The sequence below is a fragment of the Lithobates pipiens genome, unplaced genomic scaffold (genome assembly GCF_037356315.1).
Source record: "Lithobates pipiens isolate NorthernLeopardFrog02 unplaced genomic scaffold, aLitPip1_a1.2 Scaffold_25, whole genome shotgun sequence".
In the NCBI taxonomy this organism is placed as follows: Eukaryota; Metazoa; Chordata; class Amphibia; order Anura; family Ranidae; genus Lithobates; species Lithobates pipiens.
In genome coordinates this window covers 48,519,877-48,537,338 of record NW_027507787.1, presented here as the reverse complement: position 1 = coordinate 48,537,338, position 17,462 = coordinate 48,519,877, and the positions used below count along the sequence as shown (strand labels likewise).

Here is a 17,462-nt window from a genome sequence, read left to right as displayed (position 1 = left end):
ATTTATAAAGGAAAAAGTGATTTAAAACTTTTTGCGGCTATAATGAATTGTCGATCCGCAATACACATAAGTTCATTGATGGAAAAAAATGTAAAAAAAAAATGCGTGGGGGTCCCCTTAAATTCCATATCAGGTCTGGTATGGAATTTAAGGGGAGTCCCACGACTATTTTTTTCATTTTTTTTTATACCAGACCCTTATCCGAGCATACAACCTGGCAGGCCGTAGGAAAAGAGGGGGGTGAGAGTGCAGCCCCCCCTCCTGAACCGTACCAGGCCACATGCCCTCAACATTGGGAGGGTGCTTTGGGGTAGCCCCCAAACCAACTGTCACGGTACTACTTACAGTGAGCCCTCAGGCGAGCAGGTGACATGGGATCCCCCAGGCCGTGGATTCTAAGGGCCAACCGATATTCCGCCAGGGACCCCCCTCACGAGGGTTTGGGCTTAGCTGTGTGCTGACCCCAGGTCACGACCCGTGGGTTCACCCTGCTCGCTAGTGAAGTACCAGAAGACACTGTTAGACAAGGATGGATGGATGGATGAAGCAAAGGAGAGCCGGATAGTGAGCCAAGGTCAGGGAGGGCTGCAGACAACGTAATCAGAACAAGCCGGGTCAGTCCAGATCAGTCCACAAGAGCTCAGGTAAAACAGGTTACACGAAGGGAGCTCAGAAACAAATGTTGCTCAAGCAACCAGTAGCTGGTTTGAAAGGAATTTAAATAGAGAAGCACATGAGAGGCGGGACAGGAAGTAGCAGGAAGGAATCATATATTGGGCAACAGGTGAGGGCCGGCGACACCCATAGCTGCAGCGTGCACAGAGCTCAACACCAGCTAGTGGAACAGGTGCCAGACAACCTACAGCAGTAAAGGTGAGATACAGATCAGCTCCGCAGCTGATCTGTGACAGCACCTTATCCCCATGTTGATGGGGAGAAGGGCCTCATCCTCACAACCACTGGATAAGGGCCTGCGGGCGGGGGCTTATTGGAATCTGGAAGCCCCCTTTTAACAACGGGACCCCCAGATCCTGGTCCCCCCGTGTAAATTGGTAAGGGGGTACAAATGTACCCCTACTATTTCACAAAAAGTGTCAAAAAAGGTTAAAAAATACAAGATGATTTTTCCATCTTTATTAATTTCTTCTTCTTTCCTTACTTCTTCTTCCAACTTCTTTCTTCTGGTCTTCCTTCGGTGTTCTTCTTCCTCCATCTTCTTCCCCCACTTCTTCCTCCGCTTCTGCTCCGGTCTTCTCGTCTGGCATCTTCCTCCGGCTTCTTCTCCACTTCGTCCTCCGCACGATCTGCCTCAGTGGAAGTCTTCTACCATGTGACGCTTTTGTTCTTCTAACACTTCTTATATAATGCTTCTAACACTTCTTATATAATGGAGGGCGGTGCCACCCGGTGACCCCGATCTCCTCTAAAGCACAAGGACTTCCCTATGGCTTTCCCCATGATGTCAGTTTACATGACGCCCCTCCCTCCGTTATATAAGTAACGGAAGCGTCACATGGCGGAAGACTCCCACTGAGGCGGATCATGCAGAGAAGAAGCCGGAGGAAGATGCCAGAAGAGAAGACAGAAGAAGATGGAGGAAGAACAACACCAAAGGAAGACCAGAAGAAAGAAGATGGAAGAAGTGGGGAAAGAAGAAGGAATTAATAAAGGACTTGTCAAAAACCGTCTCTTGTCGTTTTTTTTATTTTTTTTTTTAACCTTTGACACTTTCTTTGTGAAATGATACATTTGTACCCTGTTACCAAAGCACCCTCCCAATGTTGAGGGTATGTGGCCTGGTACGGTTCAGGACAGGGGGCACTCTCTCATCACCCCCTCTTTTCCTGCTGCCTGCCAGGTTGCGTGCTCGGATAAGGGTCTGGTATGGATTTTTAACTTTACATGTCCCCTGGGGCAGGACCCAGGTCCCCAAACACATCCCATGATAAATTGATTCAAACCAAGTTTCTTCACATAAATTATTACATGCACCAGAGACTGCACAGACAATATCTACAGCATTCCTTAGATTGCCTCTGGTGCCATTCTACCATTGGAACCTATTTCCATATGTTCTGGCTCTGCCCCCTGGGGTGCCCACTTCTGGATAGAGGTGTTTATGGTGCTAATGGAACTATATGGCATGGCTCTGACCCCCCCCCCCCCCCTGTAGGTTGCCTTTACCTGTGACATCGTGCCATCTTTTAAATAAAGACCCATTCTGGTTGTTTAAAATAAATAGCAGTAGTGGATATGATAGATGGTTAATATGCCCTGCTGGTGATTCCATAGATGAGATTCCTACTAATAGTCCCACTTCAGCCTATTTACCATGGCCATTACAAAACCCCTATCATTGTGTCACACTCCTCTGATGTGGGAGAAGAGACCAAAATTAATTGCTCAGCCAATAGTGAAATATTAATTTTGATAGAATTGGCCTGTTATACTTCCTGCCTCAAGATATATATGGAGGGATGACAGTTTGATAAACTTCTTATACAGTCACAATGTTTTCTGCCTAATTACTCACTATACAGAGCTTTTCTACAAAGCGTGGCTATGGATGTACAGCGAAAAGAGTGTTTGTTTTTCAAAGAGCCTGAGGATACCAGTGCAAGAAAAAATCATTCCAATTCTCTTTCTGTATGACTGGTTTTCTTTTAATAAAGACATTTTACCTTGTTTGCAATTTACTTTTTTTTTCTGTTCTGTTCACATTTGACTCTTGTGAGATTACTGTTGGGGCTTCTTTGTAAAGGCATGTTACTCATATACATTCAGCTGCCTTTTTATATTTTTGCAGATTGCCACAAAAGATCCCTTAAATCCTATAAAACAAGATGTGAAGAAAGGCAAGCTGCGTTATGTGGCCAATGTTTTCCCACACAAGGGTTATATTTGGAACTATGGAGCGATCCCACAGGTAATAACATACATCAGTTGCCACCGGTTCTGTAAGAACCTCTCATTTAACAAACCTCTCATTTTTTTTTTTTTTTTTTTTATTCCATTTCTAGTATTGGTTTACTTTCCTACAATAGCCGGTCTCATTCCCTGGGTAATGGAAATATTTCTGAACACATTATTTTTACTTTCGCCTTGGGTCCCCCATATAACAACTTCACCCACTTAACAAACCCTGGACCAAATGAAAAGTCGGCAGAACCTTCCACAGATATTGCCACTCCAGGATGTCAAAGGCCTTATTTGCATCTAATGATAGTATGGCTCTTGGTCCTGTATTAATCGTCCAGAATTTTCAAATTTTAGAAATACCAGTCTTTTATTTATGCTAGTTGCCCTACTAGGTATAAACCCTGATCGGGATGTATACATTTTTGTATTCTCTTTAACCTAGAGGTTGATATCTCCGCTAGGATCTTGACATCTGCACCCAGCAGGGATATTGGCCTGTAGAAGGAAGGGTTAGGGCTATCCTTCCCGTCCTTTGGCAAAACTGGTGGTAGATTCCATCATTGATACCAGTAACCTGCGCTCCTCCATTGAATACCTTCAATAGCTCAGGCATTAATACCTCGCCATATTTATATATCCCTGCCAGCAAACCATCCAGTCCAGGAGACTTCTGGTTTGCCAACACTGCTACTGCCTGCTGTAGTTAGCCCAATCCTTAAGGGGCATCCAGCATCTCCCTGTCCTCATTAGAGAGGTGTGGAATCTCCAAGTCCCAAAAGAAACCCCACACCTCACCCTCTACGCCATGATACTGGGTGCTATACAATGTTTATTGTATCTTTTTTTTAAATTCACCTATAATTTCTGGTTTATATGCAGTAACCATTCCATCCTCTGTCCTAATTGCCGATATATAGCCATGGTGGACTTTTTTTTGCCTTTTACCAGTAGGGCTAATAAGGGTCCTACACTCTTAGCTTAAAAAAAAATATCTGTTTCTGAAATGGCCACCTATTTTCTGCCATTATCAAAAGTATTTTTGTATTTCTGTTGTTCCTTTACCCAATTGGCTAGGTCTTCCACGGATGGTTCCTCTATATACTGTCTTTCTGCCTTCCTAAACTTTTGCATAGCAGTCATTTCATGTGTTCTTGTTTGCATTTTGTTATTTTTGCCACCTGCTGTATCAGTATACCCCTTTTAGAAAGGCTTTAAGGGAATCCCACCCCACCCCCATAGGTGCCGTGCTGATGTTCATAATCGCATATTATATTATAGATAACACTATTCCCTCAGGGTACCCTATCAGTTCCAACCAAAAAGGGCCAATTTTCCACTTTCCTTTTTTTAATGATCTTCTCCTTGACATATTGATATCACCACTGATGAGTGATCTGAGAGGCCACTAGGCATATATTTTAATATTCTTGATATGACATGTCCCCACTACCTAGGACTAAATCGATCCTGGAAAGCGTGTAATGTGTTTTTGAGAAACACGAATATTGTTCAAGTGGATTCCTCAATCTCCATATATTTTTCAGCCTTACTTCATTTAATAACTTGGAGAGCATTCGGTCAGTGCCTTGATCCTGTAGCCTACCTAACTGGTAACTGTCCATCCTCCCTACAATACTGCATTGAAGTCTCCCACCACTAATATTGGGACATTAGGTTTATCAGAGATAAATGTTATCAATTTATATAATACTTCAGGATTTAAATGGAGGCGGGATGTATTTGTTACCCAAAACGTATCTCGTCTTTTCAAAAGTACAGTATACACATTATATATATATATATATATATATATATATATATATATATATATATATAATATACTGTACTTTTGAAAAGACGAGATTTGGGTAACAAATACATCCCGCCTCCATTTAAATCCTGACGTATTATATAAATTGATAACATTTATCTCTGATAAACCTAATGTCCCAATATTAGTGGTGGGAGACTTCAATGCAGTATTGTAGTATTTTTGTTATTGTATAATGTGTATGTGTGTTTGTAATCTATATATAATATACTAGTGACATGTTTTTTGTTTACAAACGATTTTTATTATTTGCAAGGTCAGAGTAGACATGTGCAGAGTAAAATATTTTGTTTCGGAATTTCGTTTTCGTCCGAAAACTTAATTTATTTAGTTACTCCCGAAATTCGTTTTTATTTATTTCGTTTTTCGTTCAAAAATTGCATTCGTCCGAAAATCCACATGAATTACGGTCAAATCTGTCTTGGAAGGCTTATGGTGTCTGTCGAATGTATAAAGAAGATTCGACGGAGCTAACTATATAGCATACTTTAGAACCCTATTAAAGTCTATGGGACTCCAACGTTCAAAATCTAAAGTGCTAATTTTAAAGGCTAATTTGCAAGTTACTGTCCTAAAAAGTGTTTGGGGACCCGGGTCCTGCCCCAGGGGACATGTATCAATGCAAAAAAAAGTTTTAAAAACGGCCGTTTTTTCGGGAGCAGTGATTTTAATAATGATTAAAGTGAAACAATAAAAGTGTAATATTCCTTTAAATTTCGTAGGGGGGGGGTTGTCTATAGTGTGCCTGTGAAGGGGCGCATGTTTCCCATGCTTAGAACTGTCCCAGCACAAAGTGTCATTTATGCAGGAAAAAAAGTCCTTTAAAATCACTCGCAGCTATTATGAATTGTCGGCTCCGTAATACAGAGAACACTCATTGAAAGTCATTGATAAAAAAATAAATAAATAAATTAAAAAAAAAGCGTGGGGGTCCCCCAAATTCAATTACCGGGCCCTTCAGGTCTGGTATGGATATTAAGGGGAACCCTGCCTCAAATTTAAAAAAAAATTGACGTGGGGTTCCCCCTAAAAATCCATACCAGACCCTTTATCCGAGCACGCAACCTGGCAGGCCGCAGGAAAAGAGGGGGGGACGAGAGAGCGGCCCCCCTCCCTCCTGAACCGTACCAGGCCACATGCCCTCAACATTGGGAGGATGCTTTGGGGGTCCGTGACCCCTCAAAGCACCTTGTCCCCATGTTGATGAGGACAAGGGCCTCATCCCCACAACCGTGGCCGGTGGTTGTGGAGGTCTGCGGGCGGGGGGCTTATCAGAATCTGGAAGCCCCCTTTAACAAGGGGACCCCCAGATCCCGCCCCCCCCCCCTGTTTGAAATGGTAAGGGGGTACAAAAGTACCCCTACCATTTCACAAAGAAAGTGTAAAAAATGGTTAAATAAAACAAACACACTTTTGAAAAATTCCTTTATTAAAAATAAAGAAATAAAAAAAAGATTCCAGCGGCGGTAATCCACTCTTGCTATCCAGCGACGGACGATTTCCATTTCAAACAGGGGGGGGCCAGGATCTGGGGGTCCCCTTGTTAAAGGGGGCTTCCAGATTCTGATAAGCCCCCCGCCCGCAGACCTCCACAACCACCGGCCAGGGTTGTGGGGATGAGGCCCTTGTCCTCATCAACATGGGGACAAGGTGCTTTGAGGGGTCACAGACCCCCAAAGCATCCTCCCAATGTTGAGGGCATGTGGCCTGGTACGGTTCAGGAGGGAGGGGGGCCGCTCTCTCGTCCCCCCTCTTTTCCTGCGGCCTGCCAGGTTGCGTGCTCGGATAAAGGGTCTGGTTATGGATATTTAGGGGGAACCCCACGTCAAATTTTTTCTTAAATTTGAGCCAGGGTTCCCCTTAATATCCATACCAGACCTGAAGGGCCTGGTAATTGAATTTGGGGGACCCCCACGCTTTTTTTTTTAATTTTTTTTTTTTATCAATGACTTTCAATGAGTGTTCTCTGTATTACGGAGCTGACAATTCATAATAGCTGCGAGTGATTTTAAAGGACTTTTTTTCCTGCATAAATGACACTTTGTGCAGGGACAATTCTAAGCACGGGAAACATGCGCCCCTTCACAGGCATACTATAGACAACCCCCCCCCCCCTACGAAATTTAAAGGAATATTACACTTTTATTGTTTCACTTTAATCATTATTAAAATCACTGCTCCCGAAAAAACGGCCGTTTTTAAAACTTTTTTTTTGCATTGATACATGTCCCCTGGGGCAGGACCCGGGTCCCCAAACACTTTTTAGGACAGTAACTTGCAGAATCTTTTTTCTCTGTCGAATATTTTCTCTATATAATCTTGGACTAATAGAGGTAAGGTTAAGCACATTCGACCACAGGTTCTATAGACACAGATTGTTGTCAGAGTCATGTCGAATCTCCTATTCTATATTGAACTGTTGTAACAATGAAAACGAAAATAAAGCATTTATTTATGTCGGATCTTTCGTTTTTCGGATATTGTGCTTTCGTTATCGTTTGTCAAAACGAAAACGAAAATAGCTGAAATTCGGGCGAAAATGCATTCGGACGAAAACGAATGCACATGTCTAGGTCAGAGTATAAAACAGTTAAGTGAAGGTACAGGTATAAAAATATATAATAATAACAATAAATGTAGTACAGGAATATAACAAGGATTATGGTTAAATGAATAATAGAAAAGAATCTGTAAAATTGTACATTGTTGTATTATTGACTATATATAAGTGGTAGAAGTGGGAAGGGTTATATAGCGATTAATACTTAAATGTTGCGACAGGGGGGTGGGAGATAGTAAAAAGCTGAGCCTAGGTTCCCCTTTTCTCACCCCATATCTCCCATTCTCTCTTAAATTAAAAGAGCGGTATCCCATGGCATCCACTTCTTTTGGTAAAGGGGCATTGAGTCGTATAGCATGTGGTGAATTCTTTCTGAAAGTTTGAGGTTCATCATGCGGTTAAGGATTTGTGGCCAAGGTACCGTAGTGGAGTGCCAATTAAAAGCTATGGCCCAATGTATAGTGCTTAGGAATGTATGGATTAGGGTAATGTTGTTCTTTGGGATATCTTGTAAAGGGAAGAATAGGAGACATATTTGGGGCGTAAGAGAGAGCTTTTTACCGGCTTTTTTTTCTATAACTTTGCTGGCCTTATGCCAAATGTTTTTTATGTGAGGACAATCCCAATAGATATGTAATAGGGTTCCCTGGGAGGGGCAACCCCTAAAGCAGAGAGGAGAAATTGAGGGATAGAATGTGTTAAGTTTGGCAGGGGTAAGGTACCATCTATGTAACAATTTGATGGATGATTCTCTAATTGAGGTTGTTTTTGTGCATTTATGTAGGTTTGTAAGGATAGAGTCCCACTGCTCAGAAGTATATGTGGTATTTAGATCAGATTCCCACTGTAGCATGGGGAGTGTTTTCTCAGGCATATTGGACTCGTTTAAGCACTTATAAATCTTGGAGATTAAACCCCTATCTCGAGGGAAGGAAATGCAAATTTGCTCGAATTGTGTGTAAGGGGGGTGGAGTGTGAGTGAATGAAATTTCTGATAGAAGTGTTTTATATTGGTATAGTTCTCTAATTCCGAGGGTGGGAGATCATATCTTATTTGTAGACTAGTGAAGGTGAGAAATGAGTTATTGTGAGAGAGTGATTTTAGGTGCGTTAGATTATGTAGCTTCCAATGCGATAGAAAATTATGATCATGAGCTCTTTCTGGGGGGGAAAAGCGAGGGTCGCCTAGAAAGGAAGCAAGGGGGGGAGTGTCAGAGGATAATTTAAATTTAGTGACCTGTTTATTCCATAGTTGAAGAGTGTGAGTGACGATAGAGTTTAAATGCCTTAGTTTCTGTGGAGGTATAGATTTGGACCAGAGGAGTCCTTGTAGATTATAGGGTAGGATAGATTCTTCCTCAAAGCGGAGCCAAGGGATATGAGGTGAATGTGCATACCATTGTGCTAATTGGGTGAATCTGGCCGAAAGATAATATTGCCAGAGGTTGGGGATACCTAGACCTCCCTTTATTTGGGGTCTAAACATAAGAGAATTGCTAAATCTGTTTTTTTTTTTGTTTAGCCAAATAAATTTATTGATGTCCCTTTGTAGGGAGTCTAATGTTTTTTTAGCTAATGCAATGGGAAGAGCTCTAAAAAAAAACAATTTTGGTAAAATCATCATTTTCACGGCAACTATTCTGCCCGAGAATGAGATATGGTATGACGACCAAAGTTTGAGTAGATTTTTAATCTTGTTGATTAATGAGGGGTAGTTTGCTTGGTATAGTGATTTATATAATGGTGTAATCTGGATACCTAAATATCTGAATGAGTCCTCGCTCCAGTTAAATAAGAAACTGTCTTTAAGCAAAGAAATTAAGGTTGGGGGAATTTTAATCGGTAAAGCCGAGCACTTGGACAAATTTACACAAAGACCTGTCAAGTCATGAAGAGATGTCCAGGGTTTTAGTAAGGTTGGGAAGAGAGATGAGAGGGTCGGTTATAAATAGAAGCACATCATCTGCATAAAGACTTAATTTATATTCTCTGGATCCCTTGGAGTATCCTTTAATATCTAGGTTGTTTCTGATAGAACCCCTAGCCTGCGCTATCGCAAGTGCGAAAAGTAGAGGGGAAAGGGGACATCCCTGTCTAGTGCCTTTGGTCAGGGGAAAAAAGTCAGAATTGTTGCCAGGGAGTTTAATACGTGTTTGTGGGTTATGATACAGAGCCTTAAAGCCATGTACGAAGTTATTGTTAATGCCATATTTGGGGAGTAGAATGTCTAGATATGACCAGGATACGCTATCAAAAGCTTTGTGTATATCTAGGCTAAGTAGTAGAGTAGGTTTGGAATGTAAGTTGGAATCTTGAATAATGTTTGAGGTCAGTCTTATGTTATCTGTTATTTGTCTGTTTGGAATGAAGCCTGTTTGATCAGGGTCGACTAAAGGAGAGAACTCTGGATAGTCTGTCTGCCAAGATACGACCAAATATTTTCAAGTCATTATCTATCACTGATATCGGGCGGTAGTTTTGGGGGGCCGTATGGTCTTTATTTGGTTTGGGAAGAAGGGACATGTTGGCTAAAAGCATCTCAGATGGGAATTGGGCGCCTTGTAAAATATTGTTATATAGTTTAGTAAGGTGTGGAGTGATAATAGAGGAAAATTTTTTGTAATGACGTGGAAAAGCCGTCTGGGCCAGGGGCTGTGGATATCTTTAAAGTGCCAATGATTTTATTGATTTCAGTGTCAGTGCAAGGGGCATTGAGAGATTCAACTTGTTTCACGGAGAGGGTAGGTAGTGTAATGTCGTTAAGCCAATCTAAAGAGGTTTGTTTAGGAGAGGGTTGTGGTGTAGAGAGGAGATTTTTATAGTTGTCTAAAAACAGTTTCATGACTTATTTAGGGTGAGACACTGTGTTTCCAGATGTATTTCTTAATTTATATGTGTGGGGTGGTTTCATGGATTGATTTAATTTTCTGGGGAACATAGTGGAATATGAATTACTGTTAAGTAGAAATCTAGCTTTAGACCATCTAAGGGCTTTTTCGGTATCAGAAATTAATAATGAGTCTAAAGTTGTGCGTTTCTCCTGAATTTGTTTAAGAAGGTCGCTAGATGGGTTCTGGTTATTTCTATGATATAGATGGTCTAGATCCTTTGTGAGGGACCTGATGTCTGCGAGCTTGGACTTGTTTTTGAATGAGGCGATATTTATCAAATGGCCTCTCATCACAGCCTTATGTGCCATCCAAACATTTGAAGGAGACATGTCCGGTGTTACATTATTTGCAAAATATTGCTCAAGGTGAGATAGAATTTGCTGGATGCATGAAGGGTCAGTAAGTATAGAGTCGTTAATTCGCCATGAATGTGTAGTTTTGGCTAGACCTATGCAAGAGGTGTCAAAAGAAACTATGTGGTGGTCCGACCAGGTGCATGTGTGGATGTCAGCCTTGGAGGAGTTGGCAAGTAGGATTGGGGAGCAGAAGATATAGTCTAGACGGGCGAAACTGTTGTGTGAGTGGGAATAGAATGTGTAGGATTTGATGCCAACATTGTGTGCTCTCCAAGAGTCTATTAATTGGTGGTTATATAATAATTTATTTAGAGACTTGGGGAAGGCTTTAGAAGATGGGGCAACTCTACTTCTGTCAAGGGCCGAATGGGCCGCTAGATTGAAATCACCTCCCACAATTAAGTGCGTGGAGTGATATTTATCCAGAGTATCAAAAAATTTATTGAAAAAGTTTGAATGGGCATTATTGGGAGCATAAATCGAGGCGATGGTGATGGAGCGACCATTAATTGAGCCTTTTAGAATTAAATAATGACTATCTGGGTCTTTATAGAGACTCTGAATTTCAAAAACTACAGAGTTTCTAATGAATATGGCGGCTCCTCTAGATTTCGTGTTGTAGGTAGTACAGTAAAATTGACTAAAACTTTTGTCAAAAAATTTGGGGTGTTTTTCTGTTGCAAAATGGGTTTCTTGCATTAAAATTATGTCCGCCCCCAATCTTTTGTAGTGGCGAAAGGCTTTCTTTCTCTTATGAGGTGAGTTAATGCCCTGGGCATTGTGAGAAATCACCCTGAGACCCATTGTGGAGGCATTAATAGGCTACAGAGGTTATTAGATAGTGGCAGAGGGTCATAGGGCCCAGGGATTGATCTGAGGCTGAGTTGATTTGATATTGGTGATGTGGTTGATTCCATCAACAAGGTGTAAAGCAAGATGGAGATACTACCTAACGAAGAGAGGAATTCTGTGGTAACTATGTGGCCAACTATGATATCAAGTGTACATATTAAGTAATTCATCAAAACCTTGTGTATGTATATTCTAGTTAATCTTTTAATAAGTGATATATTGTACCTATACCCGTAAACAATGTAGATTGGGGTTCTTAAAGTGTAGAACCAAACAAATTCTAAGAACCTGAACAGTGTGAGTGCTACCCAGCATAAAACCTCACCATCATATTGCATTAAATAACGTAGAGAATATTTGTTTGACCTATACAAATGTATCAGAACATAAAGTATAATACTGTAAATAAATGAATTATAGTCATTAATAACATGTGGGTCAGTGTGAGAAGCACTAACTGACCAAAAAGAAAATTGTTGTGGACCATAATGTCCATAACTCACAAATGGAGCATCCTCCAAAAAAACTATGGAAAGCAGGTTCATTAGTAGAAGCGTATCCACCAGGTGAATCATGCTTATGGAGTCCTTTGTGAGTAGGGGAACAAACTAGCAGAGGTGGAGCAGAACAACTTCAGCAAGGATTTTATAAACTATAAAAAGAATAAACCAAGAGTGTGCCATTGCCCCTTGGAGAGAGGAAGAAAAGGGGAAAACAATAAAAAAAAAAAAAATGAAAAAAAAAATTTATCTTTAGGAAATTCCCCTTCTTTTTCTCCATACCACAGGTGCACAGTGTCACACAGAAACATGTATAGGGGGTTATATAAAACCAACTCGAAAAATCTTAACGGTGTGTAACTGCTAGATATTGATCATAATAATACACATATTAAGAATCATTTGAGCTATAAAGGTTATGTTTTAGGGACCAGTAAGGAAAGGGGGAGAGAAAGGAAAAAAAAAAAAAGCTGGGGGGGGGGGTGTGATAAGTGTATACATACACATGAAATCCCATAGAAAAGATTATGTAAATACCGAACTGATAATTTCTGAAGGAATAGAGCTGCTAAGTACCAATCGCAATAAGTCAAACTTTAGTACTTGCTGAATAAAAAACTATAAAGATTGGTCTTAGGATCAAGCGTAAGAAAAAAAAAAAAAAAGGGGGCGGGGGTTTCCTCTGCTCCTGTAAAAGAATGGAGACAAAGCAGTCGGCAGAGCACAAATAGCTTCAGGGGTCTAAATTTCTGAGTGAGGGGCGCCATCTTCCTTGTCCTCGGCGTGTGGCCGGGGTGGCCCAGATAGGTGAGGTATGAGGAGTAGAAGGTGGTCTTGCAACTGTGCCCGGGTCCAGGAGTCCCAACTTTACTAGAAGATCTTTACCTTCTGAGATGTTGAAGACTGTGTAAGTAGTACCATTGTGAGGGACTGTTAATTTAAATGGGAAACCCCACCGGTATCTGATATGAGCTGATTGTAATACCGATGTTATCTCTTTCATTTTGCGTCTCCTCTCCAGGGTGGCTTGTGAGATATCTGGGAATATTTGGATTCTTGAGCCATCCAATTCAATATTTTGCATGTTCCTAGATGCTCTAAGTATACTTTCTTTTGTGAGGAAGTCTTTCATGCATAGTATAATGTCCCGTGAGGGTTTATCTGGGGGAGGCTTGGGACGCAGGGCCCTATGAATCCTATCGCACATAAATGAGGACGGAGGTAAATCTGGGAGGAGGTTGTGGAACAACTTGGACACCGCAGGTAACAATTCCGTGACAGACTCTGGGATGCCAGGAATCCTCAGGTTATTTCTGCGGTTGCGATTGTCCAAATCCTCCACTTGTGATTGGAAGTAAGAGTGGTTTTCTGCCAAGAGCTCAAAGTCCCTTCTAAGATCGTTGTGCGCAAGTGAAAGTTCGTCGTGTTTGGTTTCTAGAACATCTGTGCGATTTCCTAGAGTAGCAATTTCTTGAGTAAGTGTGTTTGTTGTTTTTTGGAGTTCGCACTGTATTTTGTCTACAAGTTTTTCGTAGATCTTGGTTAAACTGGAATCCAGGTCAGCCTTTGTGATCTGGGAGGGGAGATCGCTGATATTTTGTTTTGAAGGAGACTTTACTTGAGGGCCAGTGGCGGCCGTGCAGGGCTGCTCCGGTGATGAGCTGGTGCCTTTTTGAGCCATATTCTTTTGCTCCTTATTGCGTAGTGGGTATGTGGTTAATAAGTGCTGTTGCGCACGGCGATTGTTCGCCTTCCTGCCCGACGGCATGCACTAGTATGAAATGTATTTTTATATGAAATATGACTATTAAAGGCAATAGAACACTATCTTTCGTATTGAATCCTCGCTGAATCAATGGGGTTATTGGATACGTATGCTGAACTGCATCGCGGCTCGCAAGCGTCCCCAATTGTATGTGTGTATATCTTTAGTTCATTTTATTTCACGGTCTCAGGGTTATAGCCTGTATCAAGATCATTGTGCGGCTACATTTTGCCTGATGAGTATACGGTAAGGAACCAGTAGCCAGGGTTTGTGGTAAAACAGTCCGGGAGATGTAGAGTAATAGCGGTCGCAGCACAAAAGGGGGTTCTCTCCAAGAAGATAAACTTGGGGGTTGCTCTTGGGGACCCACAGAGAGCAATTCCGGGCTGTTATGGGGTAGAGAGGTGGTGGCTGCAGCTGGAAGTGGGGATAAGATAGGGAGGGGGTGTAGACTTGTCTGCGCCTTGGCCTGGGAGAGCCCCCCCAAGGAGATGTGCTGCTGTGATATAGCAGGGAGAGGATCTGATTGTGATGGGACAGAGGGGCTACAGGTGGATCAGGGTGTACCAAGATGGCCGCCTCTCACCTTGATGTTCAGATGTGATGCACTGCTGTTGATCCTCCAGCCGACCTTGGGGTTCAAGGGAGATGAGATGCTGGTCCTCTGGTGCGGGAGACTAAAGGGGGGCCGCCGCTAGCCCCGCGGAGCACGGCAAATAGGCCTAGAGGTGGCCTGGTAGGCCGCAAAATGGTGGACGGCGCCTGGAGGCCTGATGTATAAGCGTGCCAGCAGCCTAGGGGCGCAGAACCCCGTGATCGCCTGCCGCAGTGCGGGCGCTGTTAGGAAAGGGTAGCTGTAGGTCCGGATGGTGACCACAACAGGCTTGGAGTCAGCAGTAGGCCCGATGTCCGCAGGACGGAGGCCGTATGCTGGGGGATGGATCCGGCCGAAAGCCGGGGCGTAAGATGAATGTGCCGTATGGGGCCAAGAAGACCGTCTGCCGCCAGGGAGCCGCTGCTGATGATGGAGATCTCCGAAGGTCCAGCCGAGCGGTGAAATCTAGCCCGGTGGACACGGAGGCCTCGTAGGCCGCAAGATGGAGGCCGGAGGTCCGGAGAAGGCGCCGGCCGCGGGCCGAGTTAAAGTGCGGGGCGGCTGGCAATTTGGCACTGATCCGGTCAGGGGAAGCCCGGACTACAGTGCGGAGGGTCTGTGAACTCACAGGGCTGTCCGATGGCGCTGGATGGCTCTGGATTAGGTCCGGGGTGACGGAGCCTCTGCAAGGTGCGTCTGATGTCTTCCCCGTCCGGACACGCCCCCCATACTAGTGACATGTTTATACACAAATGCTTTCTTCCATTATAGTGCACTTATGAATTTATAACACCAAACTCTCTTTTTAGACTAACCTAAAATAAACCCCCCCCTCCTTCCTCGTTTGGCCATCACTTGCTCTCATCTTCCACACCTGGACCTCTTTCAGCCCACGCAGGGGGCATTTAAAGTGGTCTTCATATGTGATCAAAGTGATATCTACCCTTTCTTTTCCCTGCCCATTTCCATTCTTTGTCTTATAATAGTTAAAAAAAAAATTATTTGTGATACAAATGTGAAAAATGGGGGGAGAAAAAAGAAACGTAAAAAGTGGCATTCTCAAGGAGGGGAAACACACCACCATCTCTTCCTAACCCTCCTTCCTTCCCTTTTGTAGCTTCCCACCCCCAATCTTAATGGGAGAGAAAACATTATTTTAATTCTAATCCTCTACTTGACTAAAACACCTCATTAGATTTCATATTCCATTAGTCTGTAACTTCCCTTCATTTGATGTACTAAAGAGTACTTCCCCAAAGACCGCTATGCGCAGCCACGCTGGGTACGACATGGCGTATGTTATTTTCAATTGTTGCCGTCCTTTTTATTCTCCACAAACCTGAACCTCTTCTGAACTTCAGGGGAGATATCTGGATATATTAAGACTGTTTCCATTATACATTATATCCAGCTTTTGTCTTGCCTTTCGCAATATATTGGGGGAGATTTACTAAAACTGGAGTGCTTAAAATCTGGTACAGCTGTGCATGGTAGCCAATCAGCTTTTAACTTCAGCTTGTTAATTTAAGCTTTGGCAATAAAACCTGGAAGCTGATTGGTTTCTATCCAGAACTGCACCCGATTTTGCACTCTCCAGTTTTAGTAAATCAACCCACATGTCTTTATCCCTGCAAAAAAGCAATTTAATCAGGAATTGCCTAGGCTGACCTCCTGGTACTGGCATCTCTACTGGCACTGGCACTCGCTTTTCCAAAAGTTTATATAAGCCATCTCTTCATGAATCCTGTTCTTATATAGTCTGTTCTCCATATCTTCCATCTTGGAGGCATATATATGAACTTTTTCACTGATTACTTTAGTTTCTTGTTTTTAGTGGATTTATATCCCCCCCCCCCCCCCCCCATCAGACTGATCCTCCTTCAAGGGCTCTAGTCAATTTCTTCTTATAATCTTTGATTGGTTGGACGTATCAAGCATAGTAGATTTACAGAAATTCACTGCATATATTTCTTTGAGAAAGCTCCTCCATTAAAGCACTAGCTTCAGAGTAGGATTGATGATTCTGCTGTTTGATCTGCTCCAACCGTCGCCCGCTGGCTTTTCCTTGCAGCTGGCACCCCTGTCTGGGTCTTTGTGTAATTGGTCTGGTCTGTCCCTCCTTCATTGGTGTATGTGCAAATCGCTGTAATTTTGCTGCTGCATGGTTCCCCTTTTCTTTTACGGTGCGCTGCATTTGTGTACTTTCCTGTTGTACTGCATCTTCTCCCTTCTTGTCATGATTAAATCAAATTGTGCAACTTTACTGGTTTGTATTTCAATTAGTGTATAACTTTAAAGGGGCCTCAGATATTCACCTCTCAAGATCTTTTTATTTATCCACCAATCAACCTTTTAAATATCCCTTTATTTACCTTCTTCACTCTTTGCAACGTAATTCCGTTAGTCGGTCTTATATGTGTCGGAGCCCTTTCACACTGGGGCAGCTTTAGTGGTAAAGCACCACTCGTTTTAGCGGCACTTTACCGGTGCTGTGCGGGTGGGAGCACAGCGCTTTTAACCCCCAAAGAAGGGGTTAGCAAGTGTGAAAGGGTTATGACTGCTTCAGGCAGATCAAAAGCTTCTCGCACAGCAGTTGTAACCTCCATTTATATAGCGTTCCTAAGCACAGTACTTGGTACAGTATGTACTTGCACACTCCGAGTCCTTAATGCAGCACAGCCTCTCTCTTATTTGTCTCCCTCCTCTGCAGCTGCCTTTCCACGGCGCTACTGCAACCAAGCACAGTGGCGTTCCAGGCCAATACACAAGGGGTCAGCCACCCCTGTCCTCTCAGGTGGGCTACTGAAATGGAGGCACAGCTGAACACAACTGCTTCCCAGGTAGCCGCTGCAAAGCGGTCCTCACTACCCCTTCAGTCAGCTCTCCCTGCCATCACCGCTGGACACAGGATATCCGGAGTGGGTGTAGATGGAGCATATTTTTCATTCTGTACATGAGTCTCTTCCTCACTTTTGTGATAAATGTGATATTTGGGAATAAAAATACTCTTCCTTTTTAAATCTGGTTCTTTGATTCCCAATCTTTTTGAACATTCTCTCTTTGATATCTCCCTCTTGCCTTATTTTTTTATAGGCTTTTTTGCCTTTACTTGATTCTAAAGCCTTTGTACTTGTCATTGTTTAGCACCTCATCAGATTTGGCTGTTTGACTTATGGAATGCTTTCTTGTATCA

At 42.7% G+C, this 17,462-nt stretch overlaps 1 protein-coding gene across 1 annotated transcript in view; it reads left to right on the top strand.

Annotated features, from left to right (window-relative positions):
* Nucleotides 1-17,462, top strand: part of PPA1 (inorganic pyrophosphatase 1) — a 156,262-nt gene that overhangs the window by 80,428 nt on the left and 58,372 nt on the right. The window contains exon 4 of the mRNA XM_077454427.1: nucleotides 2,807-2,926. Coding sequence (XP_077310553.1) covers nucleotides 2,807-2,926 — 120 coding nt within the window. The remainder of the gene's footprint in view (nucleotides 1-2,806; nucleotides 2,927-17,462) is intronic.